Raw genomic sequence first — 23,606 nt, 5'->3', positions numbered from 1 at the left:
TGGGGTTGCTTTCTGGTGGACAGTCCTTTTGTGCACAAAAGCTCTTCCACTCTGATGACACCTACACCACTCTGTGCTCACTGGTGCTTCTGGGGTCACATCTGAGGAGCCACTCTTAACCCCAGGGTTGGAAGCTTCTCCATTCACTTCTGGGTCCTGTCGGGCTACAGAGCAGCAATGCCCACCGGGGCTGAGTTGGACGGTGACTTGAGGTGACTCTCTGAAGAGCCTGCATGTTAGCTAGGAAATGAGTCTGTGAGGAGCTTAGGGTCTCAAGCCTGACGAGTGTGCTGCGTCCCAGGGCTGCGGAGATGGCGTGCAGGCTCAGCCCCCACCACAGAGGTGCAGATCCCACAGCCTCTGGGATACGAATCTGAGTTCCCAAGTGGGTCCTGGCACATCACTGGCAGTATCTCAGAAGCCTACATGGAATGTCAGCAGAGGCCCTGTGGACGCAGCTGCTGGGTGGTCATATCTCGACTCCACAGTGACACCAGGTCATTGTGCTCTGTGCATCCTGCATGCCAGCATGGCCACAGTACAGGCCCATGGACAACGGGTTTTTGAGGCTGCAGGTGGCACTGCCCAGGCAAGGAGGTGTCAGGAAGGGGGATGGCAACTGGGGAGTGGGCTGGACAAAGAGCTCCCCTGAGCCCTACCCAAACAGATGGCTGAGGCCCCAGAAACTGATGGGGGCAGGGACTTCAGGACCTGCATGAAACACAGAAACAGGGGTCACAGGGAGGAAAACGCCTTCCCAGCCGTGGCAGGGCCGGTGTGGACAGGCGTCCAGGGAGTCACAGTCCACGCTGTCCACCTGAGCGTCTCAGAGGCTGACCTAGGGGCCATTGACACTCTAGCCTTTCTGTGACCAGAGGCCCCACAACAGCTTGGAGACTGCCATGCTGGCCTGAGGCCCCTGGGGGAGCCCCCTCCTTCTCTGGCAGCTCCGGGCAGGCACAGAATGGGACTCTGGGTGCAGGTGAGAGATGGCACAGGGGCACCCATGCCACACAGCTGTCCAGGCCAGGCCGCTGGGCCCGAACAAGCAGGAAGAGCTGCTGGGCCCTGCCCGCTTCCAACGACACAGCCCAGAGAGCGGCAGCTGGACCCAGAGCAGTGACCTTGAGGGTCTTCCTGCCCAAGCCTGGGGCTGGTGTGAGAGCTGGCCCCAGTCCGGCTCCCCCAGGACCTAAGATAGAGGAGTGTGGGCTTGTTGCTGTATTTACTGGCAACATTTCACATTTCAGATTCTTAATGCCACATTGATTTTACTCTGCTTTTTAAAAAATCACAATATAACTAAATTAAGTCGTATTTTACTTTCAACTGTCCTGCTGATTTTTTTAAATGTGGTTCAGAGCTTCCCTTTAGCTAGTAAGTAATGAAGCACAGGAGACCTCAGAGATCCAACACTGTGTGCTGAGCTCCAGACGCCACTATGAAGCAAAGTCCCAGAAAGGCCCCAAGTCACGGCGAAGTCACAGGGAATTTTGTTTCCCCAGCGCACATATAGTTATGTTTATGCTGTACTGGAGTCCACTGAATATATGATGGACATATAAAAAACACCATGGTTGGGGGCTGTGGCTGTGGCTCAGTGGCAGAGTCCTCACCTGGCATGCTGAAGCCCTGGGTTCAAACCTCAGCACCACATAAAAATAAATAAATTAAATAAAGGTATTCTGTCCATCTATAACTAAAACATATACATTAAAAAAAAAAAAAAAAAAACACTATAGCCGGGCACAGTGGCACATGCCTGTCATCCCAGCAACTTGGGAGGCTGAGGCTGGAGAATTGTGAGTTCAAGGCTAGCCTTAGCAATTTATTGAGATACTGTCTCAGAGTAAGAAATAAAAAGGGCTGGGGATGTGGTTTCTGGTTAAGTACCCTAGGTTCAACCCTGAGAGCAAAAACAAAAAACAAAACAAAAAAAACCAACCAACAAATGAATCAAGGTATTTACTTTCATTCAAAAAAATATCCAAAGAGGAAAAAGGAATAGAAAGGTGGGGGGTGAATCTCATGAAAATCAAAGGGAGATCAGCAGAGGAAAGGGACCAAGAGGTGGAGGGAGGAGGGAGGGTGGGTGCTGGGGAGTGGTACTGCCAAACTGTTACATTGTGTCCCATGTGCATGTAGGAACAAGCAACAACAAATCCCAGCAGTATACACAGAACCTGTGCAACAAGGACGGAGGGGTGGGGGGCGCAGAGACCCATGCCTGCCGGCCAGGTCCTCCAGACTTAGGCAGAGGATCACGAGTCCCAGGCCAGTCTGGATAATTTAGCAAGACCATCTCAAAATAAAAGTACTGGGATGCGGCTCAGTGCTAAAGCACCCAACTTCAACTCTGAGTATCCCCAAGAAAAAGAAAAATACCTGATGGCTAAAAAATGCTCGCGGTCCATCTGAGCTGTGGGAAGAGGGTGCCGGCCAGCCACTGCACAGGGGTGCAGGCAGCGGGCCAGCGTGCACCTCCCACAGCTGCTCCAGAGGGCATCAGGGCGGAGGAGGAAGACATGCCTCGCTGAGGACCAAGCCAAGGCACACAGGCAGGAAAGGGAGCAGCCACCAGCTGCCCTGGGCCACGAAGAACTCGGAGGCCAGGCTACCCTAGAACCCCTCACAGCGCCCACTGCTATCTCACAGTAAAGGAGAACACGTCCCTGAGTCCTCAGGAGGTGGTGTCAGGAAACGTCCCTTCAGCACAAGCAACTGGGTCTGAACCAACATCAGCTGTGCAGGAGAGGCCTGGGGCTAAGGACACCAAGGCCTGCCACAGCCTCCGGAGGAGGGCGAGAGGAACTTTAGAGGACACACTGACAGGTGCCCCAGGTGGAAAAGTCCCTAGGAGGGGCCCAGGTCTGCTCCCAGGGACCAAGTCAGGCCTGTGAGGGCAGAGCCTGGCTGAATGGTGAACCCCAGCTCCATACTCAGGAGTCCTAGCTCCCAGGAATCTGGACGTGACCTGCTAACAGGGTCATTATTAGGGTAAGGTGAAGCCATATGTGGGGCCCTAGTCCTCATGTATTGGGGTTCTAATGAGAGAGGATCCGGACACAGGCACACACAGAGGGTCAAGTGCACGAGGACATGGACAGTATCCCCAAGCCCAGGAGAAGGGCTCAGCAGGAAGCAACCAGCCCGTGCCTTGCCCTCGGACTCAAGCCTCCAGCCTCCAGCTTCCAGGACTGAGAGTCCTAAAGTTCTGTAGCATGGGCTGCCCCATCTGTGGTGCTCTGTCACTTTGTCACATGCTGCAGCTGACTGACACCAAGGGGCTCTGATGGCATCTGATTCCCCCAACAGAAAATGTCAGGGGGTTTGGTGGTGGTGTTTCCAAGGTACCATACAAATGTTTTTAAACAGCAAATCAAAGGCCACATAGAGACAGGCAAGAAGAAAATTCTAGAACAGACATTAACCAGTGAGCAAACACCCTGACTGCCGCGTGCACCCTCAGGCTGTACCTGCTTGCTGTCGGGCTCCCCGGCTTTCTGGCTGCCTTCGGTAAGCAGGTCTCTGCGCTTTGGCTGCAACAGAAAAGCCCTGGTGTGGGAAAGGCAGGGAGGGAGCAGGGACTGAAACAGACACAAACATAAGATTCATTGGGGGTTCAAAAATGCCAACTCTCAAAGCCTGGTGGGGCAGAAAGGCTCTCCGGAACCCCAGGGACTCCAAGGGCAAAGCCACAGAGCTGTGCCATAAAGGGCCAAGTTTACAGCCCCAAAATAAAGAACAGGGGCTGGGGGGTGGAGCTCAGGGATATGGCGCCCCTCAGTTCTACTCCAAGCACTGGCGGTAGAAGGAGAAAGATGCTGTGGTGCTGGACCCCAAGACCTTTGGGGTCTGCCTGGTGCAATGGGTGTTGGGTCTGACCCTACACAGGAGGGTAGGTGTTGACCACGAGCAGCCCAGCTGTGCTTCCGGAGGGCACCTGCGGTGGGCATTTGAGGCAGCCCTGCAGAGGCCTGCCATGGCCACTGTCTCTGAGGGGTGGGGTTCACAGCACCATGACGTAGCTAAGGTGAGGCCATATGGGGGTGCTGGCAGCAGCCCAGGCCCCAAAGCACAGACCATGCAGGGGACACTGACTTCCAACCCTCCTTGCAGGTGGGGATCCCTGCTGCCCAAGATGGGTGCTTACACTCCAGGGAGGGGCCCCAGGTCCTCCCTCAATGTGTGCGACCTGTAGACCCCAGTGCAGGAGGAGGTACTAGAGGCCATGATGGAGGGTGACCCCCAAGCTCACCCACAAAACACCTCTGCAGCTCAGCTCAGGGGGAAGTTGTAATATCTGTGGGGTAGACGACTCTAGGATGGGGTGTGGTGCAGGGCTTGCAGAGGATCAGGAACCCAGGGTCCACCCACATTCCGCACTCTGGAGAGCCGGCCACTCATGTGTACCAAGCAGAGCAGCGTGACTGAGTGAGCTGTGGGGTTCCCACATCCCAGCAGGTCTTGGAAGCCAGAGGCAGGTTTTGCTCTATTTTTTTAATGCAGTGCTGGGGACGGAACCCAGGCCCTCCACGGGCTAGGCCAGCCTCTATCTGAGCTGTACCCGGCTCATCTTCACTGCTTTTTCTTGGTGCTAAGAACTGAACCCAGAGCTTCATGCATGCTAGGCAAGAGTCCTACTGCTGAGCCACTCCCAGGCCTTTCTGCTCTGTTTATGAGACTGGGTTTTAATCCTGTACTGACTGCAGGTGGCCACCACGGGGTCTGTCCTCCACTGACTGCAGCGGTTTCTCTCTAGGTAGAAGACCCCCCTCATACAACACCCAGGACACTGAGGTGATGGGGGTGAGATGCCACCCCAGACCACACAGTTTGCTAAAGATCTCTCCCCACCCAGGCTCCTGATGGCACCCATGGGGCTACGCAGAGACCAGAGAGGGTGGGCCTGATAAGGACGGCCACAGCCAGGCGGCTTGCCCTGCCAGCCCAGGCGAGCGTGTGGGCAGGAGAAGCCACCAACTCCCTGGGCTTTCAGCCACATGGCCCAAATATCACATCCATCTCTGTCCCCAACAGTTCAATTGCACCCAACGACATGAGGCCTTCTCCCAGTGCCGTCCACTTACATTTCCAGGCTGGCCGCTGTGGGCCAAGGTGCTGTGGGTGGAGTTGAGATCGCGGCAGCCCCAGCCGCTTGCGGTCCCAAGGGTCTCTGCCAAGAAAGAGGAGCAGCGGGCACTGAGGAGCTGCTGGCTGCACACTCCACACACATGGGATGATGGGCTCCCATGAGGTAAGACTGAATGCACACTGGTCAGTAGCAACCATCCTCCTATAGGATGGACAGCAAGACAGCAACAGGCCCTGCCCTCGGGCCTCAGGCCTTTAACGATGCTAACACCAAAGGAACAAGTGGGAACAGGGGTGGAAGGGGCTCAGTGGCAGGTGCCTGGGTTGAGCCCAGAAACGTAGAGACACAGACACAACTGGGCTCCTGCACAGCGTTGCTGCCCCACCTTATGCCAGTCACCTTAAGTGTCACTAAATCTTTAGAAAAACTAAACCAGGCGAGCTGGAGACGTAGCTCTGTGACAGAGCACTTGCCTAGCACGCTGGAGGCCTGGGTTCAATCCCGAGTACGGCAGAAAACAACACACAAGAGTGAACAGGAAGAGCTGCCAAGCCCAGGGTCTCCTGAGGTTGGGGTGGACAGCCACCCTCTCCACAAGGACACAGCCACTGAGCCCCAGCAGCACGGTAGGCTCAGGGCAAGGTGCAGGGGAGCGGTGAACAGCAGTGTGTGGTAGAAGGACCTGGCTCCCCAGGAGGCAGCTGGTGGCCCAGCAGGCCTGGAGACGGGGAACTTCCTGGACTTCTCATAGTGCCCACCAGCAGCAGTGCAGAAGACAGGGTGCTGGGCTCACACAATGCTGACTGGCTTCCACCCTGGGAACCAGAGTGGGCGCCTCCACATACCCCCAGCCCCCGACCTAGCGCTGATCCCCACTTTGCTTCTACAGGCCTCGAGCTTGCTTTGGAAGGCCTGAAACTCCAGCAAGGCCCCGGAAGCCTTGGCACGTGCGTGTGCAGCCCCAGCTGTCCTCAGCTGTGTACTCACTGTCAACATGTGCAAAAGCGCAGAAAGGACCCCGTGGGCAATAGCCAGTCTGGCGCATGTCATTGCATTTGGTAGATTTGTAGATCTAGAAAACAAAGCATTGAGGCTGGACTAGATCTGGGCTTCTGTGAGACCAGAGCTGACACCATCACGGCACAAAGGAAACTCCAGATCACACCATGACGACACCCAGGGCAGGTGTGGATGCCCGGGCTATGATTTAGATCTGGAATTTCCCCAAGGCCACATGTTAGAAGGTGTGGTCCCCAGAGAGGTGCTGCTGGCAGGAGGTAGAACCTGGTAAGGGGTCTGGTAGGAGGTCCTCAGCTCCCCCCACTCGGCACTTGGCCTCTGGGTGAGTGGTTTTGCTTGGCCATGGCTCCCGTTGGCATGCTGCTCACTACTGGGCCCTGATTAGGCTACACATCCAAAGCTGTCAGAATAAACCTTTCCTCTCTAGTGACAGAAGCTGACATCCTTGGTCCTAAAGCCCCTCCTCCTTGAGAGCTTTCACAGGGGTGTGTGCCTGCAAGGCCTTTCCTGTGACCCTGTCTGCTAAATCTCAGGCAAATGGCACTGCACTTGATGTGTCCTGTGAGGGACCCAAGCTCAGTTCCTGGAAGGCAGTAGGTGTTTCCACTCCAGACCCACGGCTACCTCGCTCAGCCGAGTCTCACCCTCAGGGCTGGGGGCAACACAGGGTCCTATGCTGCTGCTCAGGGAAGGAAAGGGACTGGCAATGCCCACCCATTGCCCTTTTGCTCCCCAGTCTGCCTGCACTCCCAGTTTCAGGGCCCTGAAGGGTTCTTCTTAACACAGACTCAAGTGTGCTCTGCTTGGCAACCGGGCAGCAAGGGTGAATCAGCAGGCCAGGGCCAAACACCCCTGAGGGACTCCAAAGGCCATGTCCTGCCCACTTAGGTGACCTCCACATTCCTGGGGATGGGCTGAGCTGGGTAGGTCACTCACCTAGGATTCAGGGTGCAGCCGTGGGCCTGTGGGCCCTGTGGATCTTTCTTGACTGATTTTAATTTATGTTCTTTTTTTTTTAACATCTTTATTTCTTTTTATGTGGTGCTGAGGATCAAACCCCGTGCCTCACACGTGCAAGGCGGGAGCTCTACCACTGAGCTACAGCCCCAGCCCCTTAATCCGTGTTCTTAAAAAGCATACTGTGGACCAACAGGCTCTCTGAGTCTTAGGCCCTTCCAGTAAGTCACAAACCGAAGGGTAGTCTCAGGGACCCCAGAGGCAGCCAGAGGGGAGTCGCCTCACCTCTCCCTTCCCAGGCCATGGATGACCCTGGCCAGAGGGCAGGCCTTGCCCTGGCACCTACCTCCGGGTGGAACTGCTGTTCCGTGCGGGAATGGCAGTACTGGCAGCTGTCCCCACCATCGCACCGTGAGGGCTCCCCCCACTCGTCCCCATGCTTGACACTGGGGCAGGGTGTGGACCTGGAGACAAGGGCAGTCACTGGAGGACACATCTCCTGGGCGGAGGGCAGAGTGTCCCTGCAATGCTTCTGCCCTGCTTTGGGACAGAGGAAATCAGGACAAGTACCAACCTGAAGCCAGTAAGGAGGACAGGAGCCTGTCCATTCCCCACGGAATCCCACCAAGCCAGCATGAAAGGCCCGGGAAGTTGCTAGGCCAGCTCATGCCGTTGCTCCAGAGTGGAGTCTCAGAATTTTATATATATATTAGACCTTTATTTTATTTATTTATATGAGGTGCTGAGGATCAAACCCAGTGCCTCACACATGCTGGGCATGCTCTGCCATGAGCTACAACCCCAGCCCCCGAGTCTTGAGAATTTTGATCCTTCCACTTGAAAATCCTAAGCAAACAGCTAAGGTACCAGTGCCTTGACCCCTGGAGCGCCCTCTGGTTAGCGTACCTCACTGCTACTTACTTGGACTTAATGGAAAACTCCCACCCTAGACCTTTCCTTTTTCCTTTCATGATCTCCACCCCTCCCACGAGGGGATGCACAGTTTCTCAGTAGGGCAGGCGGCCAGAGCTTTGGATGGCCACTCTGTGTCTCTATGTTCAAGTCCCTCTCTGAGCTACTGGGGAAGAGCAACGAACCATAAGCCAACCCCCCCCTCTCTCCTGGGCATGCAGGGGCACCGACTATCACCAGAGGGCACTCTGCAGAAAGAGGCTGAACATGGGCAACGGGGCTGGAGGCAGGCCCAGGAAGGTTCAGCAGCCCAGACGCCCGTGGGGCCAGGGGTGGGGAAGGCACTGGGAGGGTGGCTGGAAGAAGGCAGCCTGGCCTGGAAAGACAGCAGGGCTGCCCGATGCCCAGGTCCAGGTGGCCCGGAAAGACAGTAGGGCCACCTGGTGCCCAGGTCCAGGTGGGACCTGAGCTCACAGGCAGGCCAGGGCAGGGGAGTGCTAGGCCAGCCTCAAGGACCCAGCGCTCTGACTGCCAGCCCTGAGGCAGAACCCACCTCCTAGGCCTCCATCCTGCCTCCAACGAGCCCCACCTCAAGACACCTTCCTCTCCCAAGGGCTGAAGCTGCGCTGCACACACCTCCACTGCAGGCACTCCCAGAGTGGGAGCAGTGAGGAGGCAACCCACACCCCACAGAGCAACAGGTGACAGCAGGGACACAGAGGAGCGGCCACATGCCCCTGTACCTGCCCAGGGTGGCGAGGGGCCCAGAGACTGGGAGCAGCTGGGCTTGACACAGGATGCATGTGCACCTGAAGGGCCCCAACAGGTGCGACATCTGCAAAACAGGCCAGCGTCCCTGGGCCTGGCCTGGCTCACCTGTACTGGAACCTCCTGGGGTTCCGCCGGCGGTCCCTGCTGTTGTGGTAGTGTGGGCAGGCATAGCCCTGGCGGCACAGACGTGGTGGCTTAGGGCACTGCTCAGTCTTGTAGCTGCCCAGCACAAAGTTGGTGTCTGAAACAAAGACGCACAGATCCCTGGTCCAACGTGCTCACAGCAACACGGGCACAACAGCAAGGTAGCCAAGTGGCCCATGTGTCCATCCACGTGACGGAACATTGCTCAGCCACAAGGAGCCAGACACCGACACCCACGCAAGGAGAATGTCCAAGGACACGGAGGGGGAGAAGCCAGCTGTGGGGCCACACTGAGACCCCATGCATGAAGGTGCACAGAACAGGGAAATGCAGAGGCAGACACATGACCGGCTGCCCCAGCTAGGGAGGGCAGGAGGGTCTGTAGCAGGCCCAGGATTCTGAGTGAGGGGAATGTTCAAAGCGGACAGAAGTGATGGTCATGGGAATGTGCTAAGAATAACTGACGCGGGTCCTTTGAAATGCTGCTGTTAGCCCTAACACAAACCCAGCTCACGTGCCAGGACATGCTGGCCTGTGGGTATGGCGGCCGTGGGAGGCGATCCACTCTGCGGCCGGCAGTTGGGCAGGGAGCACAGGGAAAATGTGGACCTAAAACTGCTCTAAGAAATAACATGTACTTTAAAAAAAAAAAAAATGATTGAGTTTATGGCATTCAAATTTTATCTCAAAGGAAGAAAAACAGCCAGGAGTCATTTAAAAGCAGTAAGTGCTGGGTGAAGGTTTCTGGAAGCCACTTCCTCTCTCTCCTTCCTCCTGCTTAGCCTGAGTCTCTCCCACTGGAGTCCAGCCTATCCAACAGCCATGTGGGGCCCATCACCTCCTGCCCAAGGGACTAGACTAGGTGTCCACTTGGAGTTGGAATCAGGTTTCTGCCCACAGGGCAGCTGACAGCAGAACACAAAAGAACCAGGCAAGCAGACCCAGGCATGGCTTCAGGCCACAGCCTGTCCTCCAGAGCTCAGTTCCAGCATCCATCTCTGACCTGGGGGACAGACTCATGCAGGAATCCCTTTGGGACACAGAGGAGGGTCTCTGGAATGCAGAGCAGGTATCCCTGCTCCCTGCCCAATATCCTCAATGTGCCCTGAGGCCACAGCCTGTCGGCACTGCCCTTGAAGTACAGAGGGAGCTGAACCCACAAAGTCCAGGGGGAGGGCAGCTACAGGGAGGAGGCAGAGTCGGGAGGGGATCAGGAAAAGCCTCCACAATAAGGTTACTGATTTACCCCTGGACTCAAGGCAGTGAGCCACTTGCCCCTCCAGGGAGGAAATGTGTGTGGCCCGCACTGCAGCTCCAGAGCATCAGCCACGCATAGGAAGCTTCGGCTGCGCAAGGGGGAGGACTGTCAGAACTCAAGGAGACTCCGCTGCCAGCAGGAGCAAGGCATGCCTGTCATCCCAACTACTCAGAGGCTGAGGCAAGAGGATCACAAATTCAGGGCAGCCTCAGCTGGCCTGTGGGTATGGCGGCAAGGCCCTGTCTCAAAACAAAATAAAAATGGCTGCAGGGAGACTGAGGCTGTGGCTCAGTGGTAGGGTGCTTGCCTGGCACGTCTGAGGCACTGGGTTCAATCCTCAGCACCATATAAAAATAAATTAATTAATTAAAAGTATTGTGTCCACCTACAACTAAAAAAAAAAAAAAAAGAAAAAGAAAAGAAAAAAGGGCTGAGAGTGTAGCACCATGGTAGCATGCTCCTGGGTTCCATCTCCAGTGCCAAAATAAATGAAGGAACTTCACTACCCATATTACATGTTGGAACAGGCAGACCCTGGGAGAGAGAGGAGCAGGCTGGTGGTGCCAGGGCTGGAGGGGGCAGGCTCATGGGCATGCACCTCCAGGTGACGAGAGAACATCCTGGAACTAAAGGGTAGTGGCACAATACTGTGAGTGCACTAAATGCCACTTTATTTTTTTAATTATTTTTTGTGGCTCTGAGGATGGAAAGGGCCTCACATATTCTAGGCAAACACCCTGCCACTGAGCTGCAGCCCAGCCCTGAACTGCTCACTTTAAAATGGTGATGTGAAGCTCCAGTCCTGCATTCTCAATCCTTATCCTATGTGGATTCTAGGTCTGAGGCAGAGCATGAGTAAGAAGAGCCTGGGGTACAGCATCAGAAAGCAATGAAGATACCAATGTTCAAAGTGTTGTGTTAAAGACATCAGGAGAAATTGAACAAGCTCCCACTGGCCAAAACTGGGGCAATCTGCATATTAATAAAGATAACTAATCAGACTGAAACACATTATAAAAAATTACATATATGTATAATTCACCCTGTATGTCACCTTACAAACACAAATGAACCAAGCAGGTCCCAAGTGGAAGGCAGCAGCAAGGGCTTACCTTGCCACCGGGGGTCCTCTCCCAGGATCTTTTCAATCATGGCCTGGCTGGCCAAGACCCCAGGCTGCAGATCAGGCACGCCGTCCCCACTGCCGGGCTGACCATTCTGCAGGGCTTCCTGGGCCTGCAGCTCCCTGTAACCAACAGCACAGTGGTCACAGCTCTGCAGCATCCCAAGCCCTTTCATGGGGAGAAGAAGGCAAGAGAATGCCCAGCTCCAGAACCACTGGGCTGCCATTCCATGCATTCTACCTCTGGACCATTCAGGATGGGGTCGCCACAGCCTTGGCTGCTCTATCTTGGGATGACAGTAGTCCCAACCCAAATCCTAACCACACAATAGCTGTGCTTTGTTTAGGAAGGACTTGCCAGCAACTCAGGAGGCTGAGGCAGGAGGATTGCTAGTTTGAGGCCAGCCTGGGCAACTTACCAAGACCCTGTCTCACAATAAAAAACAAGGGCTGGGGTTGTGCCTCAGTGATAGAGCATTTGCTGAGCATGTGTGAGGCCCTGGGTTTGATTCTCAATACCACATATAAATAAATAAAGATCCACTGACAACTAAAAAAATTTTTTTTAAATAAAAAAACAAAATGGGCTGGAGATGCAGCTCAGAGCATTCCTGGGTTCAATCCCTAGTACCAAAGGGATTGCTAACAAAGGAAGGACTGGCTTTCCTGCAGCAGCCCACACACAAGTGTGAGTTTACGACCTGTCTGCTGAGCACCATGGGATACAGAGGAAAACACCAAGTCTGAAGAGAAGAGCAATTTTCACATGAGAAATAAACTGGGCTTCAGAAAGAGAGGCTTTGGGCCAGTGATGCTAGAAGCAACAGGAAGGTGAGCTGGTCTCACTCACCTGATGTCACACACGGGCGGCCGCAGGTCCAGGGGGCCATGTGCAAAAGCACAGTGTAGCCCGTTTTTCACACAGTGGCCGCGCGCGTCCGTCTCGTGGATACATGTGCCTGTCTTGTAGTAGCGCAGGTGGTACTTGCGTTCTGTGTCCCCAGTTGTTCTGTGCAGGTAGGGACACCTGGAAGCAGAGGGGCAAGCACTCCGTGTGGTTCCTGTGGGCTGGAGACAACCTGAGCCTCGCTGCCACCTTGTTCAACACCTGGGAGCAGCTGACTCCGTTCTCTAGGCAGACATCTGGTCTGACTGCAAGGAGCTGTGTTCTGGAAGGAGCACCTGCTTTCCTATTTGGGGATCCTTCCCTTCATCACTCCCTTGTGTCAAAACCCTCGGTTATGCACAGAAGAGCAAGTTGAATTTCCATGAAAATCACCCTTCTTAGTTTTTTTTTTTTTTTGTACTGGGGATTTAACTCAGGGGCACTCGACCACTGAACCACATCCCCAGCCCTATTTTGTATTTTCTTTAGAGACAGGATCTCACTGAGTTGCTTACCGCCTCGCCATTGCTGAGGCTGATTCTGAACTCTCTATCCTCCTGCCTCAGCCTCCCGAGCTGATGGGATGACAGGCATGTGCCACCACGCCCGGCTCCTTCTTAGCTTTTATTTTTTTTATTTTATTTTATTTATTTATTTTTTTTAAGAAAGAGTGAGAGAGAGAGGGAGAGAGAGAGAGAATTTTTTTTAATATTTATTTTTTAGTACTTGGCGGACACAACATCTTTGTTTGTACGTGGTGCTGAGGATCGAACCCGGGCCGCACGCATTCCAGGCGAGCACCCTACCACTTGAGCCAAATCCCCAGCCCTCCTTCTTAGCTTTTAGATGAATTCTTTATACTTGAGTTTGCACCTTGCACTCAGGTCATGTCATTTCCCTGACCAGTCATACTGAGAATGGTGATGGGCCTCTGTGTCCCAGCTCCTGTGCCTTTGGGACTCCAAGATGGAGAGGGGGAAGGGGCCTAGGGAGAATACAGGGCCCAGCATATGGCAGGGAAGAGGCTCCTTGGGAGCCAGGCTGGGAGAGAAGCAGGAGAGTGCAGATGGGGTGATGCCATACATCCCTCACGGCCACACAGCAGGTCTGGGACTACATGCACCAGGCAGCTCCTGCAGCAGGACAGGGTGTGGGAATGGGGTTCACACTGAAGGGGTGGAGCAGGAGCAGAGATGATCTAGAAGGTTCCAGCATTTGTGACGCACAGGGGCTTTGGGCACCTCCAGGTTGGTCCCACCAGAACAGCTTTGCCAACAGGAGAGGAGAGGGAACACGCGAAGGACCTGCTTCCCTCCCAGCCTGGCTCTCGTGGGGCTTTCCCTGACATGACTAGGCCCTGTGCTTCTCCCTGAGGAGCAAGGCAGAGAAAGCAGGGGTCCTCATCACAAGCACCCAAATTTAAGGACAAAGATCTTCACCTGTCACTACTGTCCATGTCTACCTTGCCAGGGACAGAGCTACAGGCCTGAGTGTGGCTGGGGACACCTGGTCTAACCCTCTATGCTACAGGATGAGAAATGGCAGCTTATTCATGTGCTGATGCAGGCCCAAGGTGGGGGGTGGCCAGCCCTGTTGTGCTGATGGCAGCAGGCCAGTTACAGCATCAGCCTGCAGTGTGAGCTGACACCACACCAGCCACACCCCTTCCTGGTTCTCATAGGTCACTGCTCAGGGCACTGTTTCTGCACCACATCATTGCTATGGCAACCACAGCACTGGCTGAGGCCTCCCCTCCCCAGCACCAAGAGGCTCCCACTACCTGGCACTACCCTCTGCTGGGCCAGCACCTCTGTTCCTTTCACCACTTCAAAGCTTGAGCTGACCTTATGGGTTGGTTTTTTTTTTTTTTTTTTTTTTTGATTTTGGTACTGGAGATTAAACCCAGGATTGCTCCACCTCTGAACTACATATTGAAACAAGGTGCTGCTGAATTGCCAAGGCTGGCCTCAAATTTGAGTCCTCCTGCCTCAACCTCCCAAGTTGCTGGGATACAGGCCTGTGCTACTTTGCCTAACTTGACCTTAAGCTTATTTATTTATTTATTTTAAGTGGTTTTAGCTATTTATTTTTGTGGTGCTGGGGACTGAACCCAGGTCCTTGTGTATGTGAGGCAAGCATTCTACCAACTGAGCTGTATCTCCATCTGACCTTTAACGTAAAGAAAATACCTTGGCCCCAGGGATATCTAAGAAGGCTGAGGGGGCTGGGGCTGGGGTGGCTTAGTGGCAGTGCACTTGCCTAGCATGTGTGAGGCATTGGGTTCGATCCTCAGCACCACATAAATAATAAAGGTCCACTGACACCTAAAAAATATTAAAACAACAACAACAACAAAAAAAAGATAGCAGAGTGGCCCCCTGCTCCCTGGACAACCAGGGAGGAGAAGGAGGGAGCCCCTGGTGTCCTGGTGACAGGTGTGATCTCAATCCCACTCAAAACTGACCAGACTGTGGTTAAAACAGCTGCTGATGTCATGGCATTGTGGTGCCACCAGACATAGCTCAGCCACCATGCTCCGGACCATGATCCAGCTCAGGAGGAACAGGGACTCCAGCCAAGTCTCCAGGAGCACAGCAAACAGCCCACTTCCTTCAAAAAACTCTCACCTAGAACAAGGGTGGGTTCCTGGACCCACCCAGCGAGTCTGATCAAGCACAGGGAGGCTTCAGCTCAAGCCAGTGTGCACCACACTCCCCAGAGGGCCCGCCAATCAGAACTTCCCAGGAACTGCGCTTGAGAGCCACCGGGCTTTGAGGGACCCGGTGAAGTACGATACCCCAGCCTTTAGGAGCACAAGCACAGCTAACAGCTAAAACACAGCACAGCAACACCAAGGGGCAGTGGCAAGAAAAGCAGAGGCACAGAGAGGAGGAGGAATGGCCTCCCAGCAGCTGCCGAAGGCAAGCCTTGGGAGAGCTGGGGCATCTCAGACCTGCCCTTCCTCTCGCACGCTGGGCAACAGGGTCCTGGGATAAGCCCATGCCCCACACTCCCCCAGCCTCCGGCTTCCAGGGGCTGCTCTTCTCAGTGGGTCAGGGACCCCTCACCAGCCACAACCCTGCAGCAAGCCCACCTTTGCCCCAGATCCCACAGATCTGATTAGGGAAGGAGGTCCCCCCCACCCCTCACATTCTTGTGTGGGTTCTTTGGATCTAGGAACCCAATTAAAATAAGAGCCAATTAACCAGAGAAAAGCATATGCGTTTTATTAATGTGTACACGGGATCTTCACAGGAGAGGCTAGTCTGAAGAAACGGCCAGAACACATGCTTCTGCATTTTTCAGACAGAAAATGCATGCATGGAGGAAAGAGAGCACAAATGGGTCTCTGGATGGGATGGGAAAACTCTAGGGATGCTACTGAGGGACACAGGATATGGAAGCTCCTGGAAGGTGGGGGCTGCTTTGAGCATGTTTATTCAGGACCATTGAAGCAGGACCTTGACCTTTGGTCTCCAGTGCTCAAGGCAATTTTCTGGCTTTGGCATGAGAAGGACACCCCTTACCAGCATGTCTTTATGGCAGTGCAGGTAGGAAAGACAGTCTTAACAGTCTTTTCTGGTCACTGTGGCTCAAGAGGCTTTAGCTCCAATCAACCAACCTAACATCAACTGGGCATGTCCTGAGATGGCACCTCCTTACCTCCCCAGCACCCTCTCTGCACCTGCCATGCTGAGCCCCAGCTTCCTCCAGCTCTGCTCCACCCAGGGTGGGAGGAACTGGAGCACTGTCACTCAGAGCTCCACACTTCAGCCTCAGGAGCTTTATTACAGATCCCAGCTAAGGTGGCTCCTTGTAATTCCCATAAGCCAAAGAACTATGTTTCTTCTCTTAAAGGTTACATTTATGGTTGGGCCTGCCCTTGGCTTCCGCATTTATATAACCATGGCTCATAGTCACCTGCAGGGCATGCAGCTCTCATCTAAGCCTCAGGTCCTGTGACTTGTCACTTGAAACACCATAAAAAGGTCTCTCCATAAAAACACTAGGTGCAAGACAAGTATGGTAGGAGAGCCCCAATAGTAGGTCTTTCTTAGAAACTCAGAAAGTAGCAAGGACCTCCCACCAGTTCCTGTAAAATTACACGTGTGAATTCCAGTCTACTCAGAGCCAAGGCTCACCTAGACAAGGCACCCCTGTTCCAGATCCCCAAATGTCAAACCAGGGGAGCCCGGGGAGGGCTACACTGCAGGGCGAGTGAAAAGAGGAGGCCACTCCACTGCAGAGGCCCCCAAACAGGAGGCAGACCTGTGTGCCAACAGCAAAAGTTGAGCCCCACTGGTTGGTTGAGCCCAATTTTTATTGAAAACAGGAAAAACTGAAGGTGCTCTAGTGGTCCACCCCCTAGGGACAATGGCAAGAGAAAGGCTAACAAAAGGAAGAGGGTTACTTTGTACCTTGCAATAGCTGGGGACTATCTGAGTTTTTTCAAACTACAATGGATCTCTGGAGGAGCCCCTCAGTTCCTTTGCTAATTATATAGATCAGAACCAAAAATTATTCAAAAGCAAAAAACAAAGCTGGGACTGTGGCTCAGTGGTAGAGCACTTGCCTAGCATGCATGAGGCACTGGGTTCGATCCTCAGCACCACATAAAAATAAACAAATAAAATAAAGGCATTCTGTCCATCTACAATTACAAAAATAAATAAATAAATAGATAGATAGATAAAAAAGCAAAAAGCAAAAAAGGCCAGAAATGGTAGCACTGTCCTTTAATATCAGTGAGTTGGAAGGCTGAAGCAGGAAAATGGCAAGTTCCACGAAGCCAGTGGTGGCAACTTGGTGAGACCCTGTGTTAAAAAATAAAAAGGACTGGGGATAGCTGGGCACTGTGGCACACACCTATAATCCCAGCACCTGGAGAGGCTGAGACAGGAGGATCATGAGTTCAAAGCCAGCCTCAGCAATTTTGCAAGGCACTTATCAACTCAGCGAGAAGCTGTCTCTAATAAAATATTTTAAAAGAGCAAGGGATGTGGATAAGTGGTAGAGAGCTTGCCTAGCATGCAGGAGGCACTGGGTTCTATCCTAGCGCCACATACAAAAACTAAATAAACAAAATAAAGGTATTGTGTCCATATACAAGTAAAAATATATTTAAAAAATAATAATAAAAAAAAGGACTAGGGATGTGGCTCAGTGGTAGAATGTGGTTCAATCTTCAGTATGATAAAAAATAAAAAATGCACCCGCCAATCACCGAAGCGTGCGCACGTGTTCTCGTGCAGGTAGGAGGTGCCAACCACCGTGGGCTCGAGTGTGAAAACCCGCGTGCGGAGTAGAAGCAGCTCGGGACTCGGAAAGCAGCTCGACTCTCGGAAAGCAGCTTGCCGGCTGTATCTGTGGCCAGACCCCAGAAACCTCCGCAAAAGAGGCGTTTTCCTTATAGTCCGCGCAACACCTGTACAAGGGGGCGCGCGGTGGGAACGCAGACCCCTCGCCGGAACTCACGCCCCACGGTTCCCGGCCCCACAGCCCACGCAGTCCTCGCGCCACTGGGAGGCAGGTTCCCAAGGGGGTGGGGCATCGGTACACGTGACCCGGGACGGCCAACCATGGCCCGCGCAGGGAAAGGGGCGTGTCCGCCAGAACAAAGGGCACGAAGACCTTTCAGAGGGGCTGCAGGGTCAAAAGCAGGCTGGTGCTGGGGTGGTGACTGTGGGAGAGCCCAAGGGTGGGCCCCTATGAAGAGGGTCGTGAGAAGAGAGGTGACAATAAGGGAGTGATTGGTGACAGCAGGAGTGACAGAGGTGGGTGCCCACGAGGGGTATGTGGAAGGCGACTCCAGGCACCATGGAGGGATGACAGGGAGGAGTAAAAGCCGGTGACCACTGAGAAAAGGGGGTGATGGTGGAGGTGATGGTGGGAGTGCCAAAAGAGGAGGGATAACTGAGAAGTGACAGCAGAACTGCCAATCAAGTGACAGCTGGAGTGCCAGCCCTCCTGGGGTTCCCATCCCTCTCTTGCCCCAAGGTGTGCTCAGATAGTGTCAAGAACACTTACTTTGCCTGACACGAGCTGAGGGGTCTTTGCTTTTTGATGCATATTCATGTTTTTAAAATAATAGGTTGGGTGGGGCACAGTGTCCGAGCACTTGTAATCCCAGCGACTCAAGAGGCAGGATGATCAAAAGTTCGAGGCCAGCCTCAGCAACCTAGCAGGACCCTCGGCAACTTGGCAAGATCCTGTCTCAAAATAAAAAATGAGAAACAGCTGGGGATGTAGTTCAGTGGTAAAGTGCTCCTGAGTTCAGTCCCCAGTACTGAAAAAAGTAATAGGTTAGTAATACATATGCCCAAGATAGAAATTTCAAGAACTAATGATCTGAAATAAAAGAAAAGCCCCATCTTTTCTATGAAAGGTATCATCTATTTACAATTTCCATGGCAACCTTGTGAAACCAGAATATGTAATTCAGTGAGATAAACTGTCTATTCCATGTGTGCAGGGATGAGAAAATCCCTCTACTGTGGATGCAGCAGTAATTACTAAGGAGAGAGTCCCAGGGGAGGCAGCCTGTCAAACACTCTGGAAGGGATAAAACAAGTCATTTCATGTACTCAACAAAAATTAGAAACAAAACCTTTAATAAAATACACAGAATGCATCCAACACATCAAACCAGCATCCTAGTCCCACTTCTGTGTCTCAGTGATAAACTTCAAGCCATTTCAGCTGAATATTGATGCATCTGCAATAAGTGCATGTCATCAAATTACTCTTTGAGCACAGCTAATGTTGACAACTTCTTGATAGGTGTCCACTGTAGCACTGTTCATTCCAGTAAGAACTAGACACCACCCAAATGCCCAGAAAAAGACTGAATTAACACTAAGATATCCAAGATCTGGAACCCAAAACTGCTAGTAAAAGGGCACTCTGGGATGGGGATGTAACTCAGTAATACAGCACCTGCCTAGTGTGCACAAGTACCTCAGTAGTGCACACATACCACACATACATATACAAAGGGGGGCTTTTTTACATTAAAACCATCACCAGGAAATAAAACCAAGGAGTTCCCATGCCTGATTCTTGGATGGAGTCAGACAAGCCAGGTACTGACCTGGTCTTTACACTCCAGTAGATACCAGCTCCAGGCTCAGGCACTGGTGCCCCAAGGAGACCAGGAGAGCTGGGCAATTAGAAACTGAGCCTAGGCCTTAGACAGAAAGTCACCTATTTTCTAAAGGTATATTTGCAGGAAGTAGCTTCTCAAAAAGCAATTAAATAAAACAATTCTAGGAGAACACCATCTAAACTAGGTGGAGCCAGATACTCTAGCAGGTTAACAGCAACTGTTTAATGACCTGGTGTTCCACTAAAAACCATTCAGCCAGTGTAAAGAATTTATGAGGGCTATGAGTGGTGGAGCACTTGCCTGGCACATGTGAGGCACTGGGTTTGATCCTCAGCTTCACATTAAATGAATAAATAAATGGTATTGTATCCATCTACAACTAAAAATATTTTTTAAAAAAAAGTTTATGAGGGCTGGGGATATAGCTCAGTTGGCAGAGTGCTTGCCTCGCATGCACAAGGCCCTGGGTTCAATCCCCAGCACCACACACACATAAAAAAAAAAAAAAAAAAAAAAAACAGTTTATGAGATGATCACCATAGATCAAGTTTACTCTCTAGGTGGGTGAGTGGGCACACACCTGTAATTCCAGCAGAGGAAGGGAGGAGGATTGAAGGTTAGAGGCCAGCCTCAGCAATTTAGTGAGACCCTACCTCAAAATAAAAATAAAAAAATAAATAAGGCTAGGGATGTACCTCAATGGTAAAGTGCCCCTGGGTTTAATCCCCAGTTAAATTTTTTTTTTTTTTTAACTTCCTGGAGCCTGGTGCTATAGTACACACCTTAATCCCAGCAATTCAGAAGGCTGAGGCAGGATGATTCTGGGGTCTGGAAATGTGGTTCAGTGGTAGAATGCCTAATGTGAGACCCTGGGTTAGTTCCCCAGCACTTGGCGGGGGCAGGGAGTGTTCCTGGGCAGCTTAGCCAGATCCTGTCTCAAAATAAAATTTTAAGAAAGGGTTTGCCTAGCATGTGCAAGGCCCTGGGTTCAAGTCCCAGTATAACGCACACTGAAGTTTACTTTCTAGTCACTGGAAGTAATTTTTTTTTTTTTTAAATAAAGGGAAACAGATCACACATGGGTCTCTGTGTTGTACCATGAGAGCTATCATCAAAAGAGGGGCACCCCAAAAATCAAAACCCATCAAAGGGTCAGGAGATGCAGTCTTCAAGACTGACTGTCACCTCACCTCCAGGCAGGAATACGCCACCCCTTGCCTTCCCCAAACAAAAAAAGGCCACACCTTCTAATACCACCTTGAACCCTCATGGGAATATACCACCTGGCTTGGACTTTCCCTATTTCCCTATTTCAAAATAAAGACATCTGTTAATAACACCATTAGGAAAGGCATTAAAAAAATCAATCCAAACAAACCCTGATTTCTTTAACTTTCAAACTGTTACATAAACAACAGTCTGCAAATAAAATAATTTCCTATTAACTTTTTAAAAATTAAAGTACCCATGTAACCATGTGATGCAAGCCTGTATCCTAAGGACTCAAGAGGCTGAGGCAGGAGGATCCCAAATTGGAGGGCAGCCTCAGCAACTTGATGAGACCCAGCCTCAAAATGAAATAAAAAGGTCTGGGGAGGTAGCTCAGTGATAGAGCACCTGGGTTCAATCCTTAGCACCATTCAGGCACATACAAAAACTAAGCATAGGGCTGGGGTTGTGGCTCAGTGGTAGAGCACTTGCCTAGAATGCATGAGGCACTGGGTTCGATTCTCAGCACCACATATAAGTAAATAAGTGAAATAAAGGCCTACAAACAACTTTAAAAAAAAAAAAAAAAAAAAAACTAAGCATGTAAAAGGTAAGAAAGGAAACATTCCTCACACCTTCTACAGTGTGAGCAAACATTCTGACACACTCTGACCTAAAGCAACTCCTCAAAATGATCCCAAACCTCAAAGCCACATCTACTGTGGGGTGATCCTAAGGAAGGAATGTGGAGAATGGGGAGGAAATCAAGAAGGAGAAGTGAAGCGGATTCAGTTTGAACTACATGAGTCATACCTAAAATGCGCAGGATGCCTCCCCAACTGACCCAAACCCACCCCAACACTGGAAGACTTCAGGGTAAACTCCTCCAACAGGTACCAGGCACTGAACAGAACCTGGGTGCCTGCTGACAGCACGTCCAGGCCATGTCCAGGCCCGCAGTGCCCATGCGGGCCCACTTACTCGTCGCCGTCGGGGCACAGGCCGGTGGCCTCGTCATACTTGGAGCAGTACACATCAGGGCTGTAGTTGAAGGTGCCATCGCGCCTGCGGAGGGGTCTGCGCCGACGCTGATTTAGGAAATGCCAATGGAAACAGGTGAACGGCCTGTGCTGGCCACACTTGTGCTGTACAAACAGGGAGCACTGCTCCGTCCTAAACTCCTTTAGATACCTGGAAAGACAAACATCGTTGCGGTCGCCGGTGGGCGGCCCCACGGACCCGTGGACAGGGGCAGGTTCCTTGCCTGGTTGGGGGTGGTGCCACCACCCTCACTGGGCGCCCAGATCCCCACCACCTCTCAGAGCTCAGATGATCCCAGGCGGCCCAACCCACCTGGGCGCGAACCCTCAGACCCCAGGCACGACTCGCAGATGCAACAGAGAGGATCCCCGCAACCCCATCCAGCTGGGTTCTGAACCCGAGGTGCAGCGGTCCATCCCAGTCGCAATACGCCCCAAACCCATTCCCCCCCACCAGGCCTATATGACTCCAGGTGACTGAACACCTGGGAGGCGTTCCCGGGCCCCAGGCGCCAACTCCCAAACCCCAAACGCGGTTCCCGATCCCAGGCGCAAAGCCCCTGACTCGTAGCCCAGCTGACCCCAGAGAAGCGTTCCCTAGCCCCGCCTGGGAAGGTTCTCCAGTCCCAGGCATGGTCCCCAGAACACAAGCGCGACTTCCCAGACCCACACACAGTCCTCCATCCTCAACCCTAGGCACGCCTCCCGGTTCAGATTCCAGATGGCCCCCAGGCGCTACTCCCCAGACACCAGGCGAAGCTGCCCATCACTAGTGCAGACGCGACCCTCAGCCTTAGGTGCTGCACGGCGATCTCAGAGCCGAGATGCCCACTGCGACCCCAGGTGCGGCCTTCCGCCCACAATCCAGGGACCACCCCAAATCCTGGGCGCCACCTCTCGATTTCAGTCAGCGGCAGCCTGCGTGCAGACAGTCGTGCGACCATCCAGAGCCCTGGAGCGCCTCAGCACCCTAACCCAGGCCCTATTTCCCGATCCCCAGCCAGCGACGCGTGGACCCCGAGCGCAGGCGCGCGCCCCCGCCCCGGCCACGGACCACCCCAGGCCCAGGGCGCCGCCTCTCCCCTCGGGCGCCGGCGCTCGCGTGTGGACTGCCGCAGCCCGAGTCCAGTGCCGCTGGCCAGGCGTCGGGGACGCGGGCGGCGGGCGCACCTCGGTGGCGACACCCAGGCCCAGCCGGGCGCGCGCGGACCGCTCCCTGCGCCTCGGCGGCGCGCCAGCATCCAGGCTGCGCGGGCGGGGGCCTGGGCACTGACCTGTAGTGGGTCGGCTTCTCGGTCTGCGGGGGGGACCCGCTCAGCGCCGCCGCCGCCGCCGCCGCTTTCGAAACCGACGGCATTTTCAGTCAAAACAATGCAGAGCGCATGCGCCGCGCCGGCGCCCCCGCCCCCGGATCTCCCCCCGCACTGAGCCCCCCGCGCCCCCCGCCGTGCCGGCCCCGCCCAGGCCCCGCCCCGGTCCACCCGCAGCGGGTCGCGCCCCCGCACGCCGACCCCCGCACGCGCGCGCGGCTGTGGCCGTACCTGAGGTCTCGCAGTCGGTCGGGGCAGGTCCGGGGCTTGGCTGGGGCGCCCGGGGAGCGACGGGGACGCGGGGACTGCTCGCGGACATGGCTCCTTTTAGCAGGAAAAGGTTTAAAACCGCAGCGTGGCGATGGTCGCCCCTGCGACATACTGGAGATTTTGGAATTGTGTACTTCAAATGGATGAACTGAATCATGTATGAATTACATCTCAGTAGAGCTGTTTCCTAAAACAGGAATGAAGAAGCTGGCAATCAAGGGGCAGATGCGCACAGGATGAGCAGGGATGCATCGGCGGCGGGTAGGCGGGCCCAGGTGGGAGCGTTCAGGAGGGAGATCCCAGGGTTGCGATGCATTGATTCGTAAATACACGTCGTGAGACATTTTATATGCAAGATAAAACAGGGAAGCACCCTTGGCAGGTGGGTCGCTTGGGTTTCTTACTGAACAGCAAACTCTACGCTGGCGACTTGTCCAGAAAGGAAATAGCTCGAGGGCAAAGGGTCCTGACCCTCTGGAAACTAATGTACTCCATTTCTGGGAACA

General features: G+C 53.4%; 1 protein-coding gene across 4 annotated transcripts in view; it reads right to left on the bottom strand.

The window, feature by feature from the left end:
* Unkl (unk like zinc finger) overlaps positions 1-22,877 on the bottom strand; it is a 41,147-nt gene extending 18,270 nt beyond the window's left edge. Inside the window, exons 1-9 of one of the 4 annotated variants that reach the window (XM_076840486.2) lie at positions 22,795-22,877; positions 21,462-21,671; positions 12,131-12,307; positions 11,270-11,403; positions 8,861-8,996; positions 7,419-7,536; positions 6,083-6,167; positions 5,091-5,176; positions 3,477-3,539 (exon numbers count right to left, since the gene is read on the bottom strand). In XM_076840486.2, the coding sequence (XP_076696601.1) occupies positions 3,477-3,539; positions 5,091-5,176; positions 6,083-6,167; positions 7,419-7,536; positions 8,861-8,996; positions 11,270-11,403; positions 12,131-12,307; positions 21,462-21,671; positions 22,795-22,877 (1,092 nt within the window). Of the gene's footprint in view, positions 1-3,476; positions 3,540-5,090; positions 5,177-6,082; positions 6,168-7,418; positions 7,537-8,860; positions 8,997-11,269; positions 11,404-12,130; positions 12,308-21,461; positions 21,672-22,794 lie in introns of those variants that run through there. The other 3 variants (XM_077106050.1, XM_077106052.1, XM_077106051.1) reach the window with 3 other exon arrangements.
* Between the last annotated feature and the right edge of the window lie 729 nt (positions 22,878-23,606).

Source organism: Callospermophilus lateralis, chromosome 19, assembly GCF_048772815.1.
Source record: "Callospermophilus lateralis isolate mCalLat2 chromosome 19, mCalLat2.hap1, whole genome shotgun sequence".
NCBI classification, from domain to species: Eukaryota; Metazoa; Chordata; class Mammalia; order Rodentia; family Sciuridae; genus Callospermophilus; species Callospermophilus lateralis.
The sequence above is the reverse complement of the archived record's forward strand: the minus strand, read 5'-3'. Positions and strand labels throughout refer to the sequence as shown.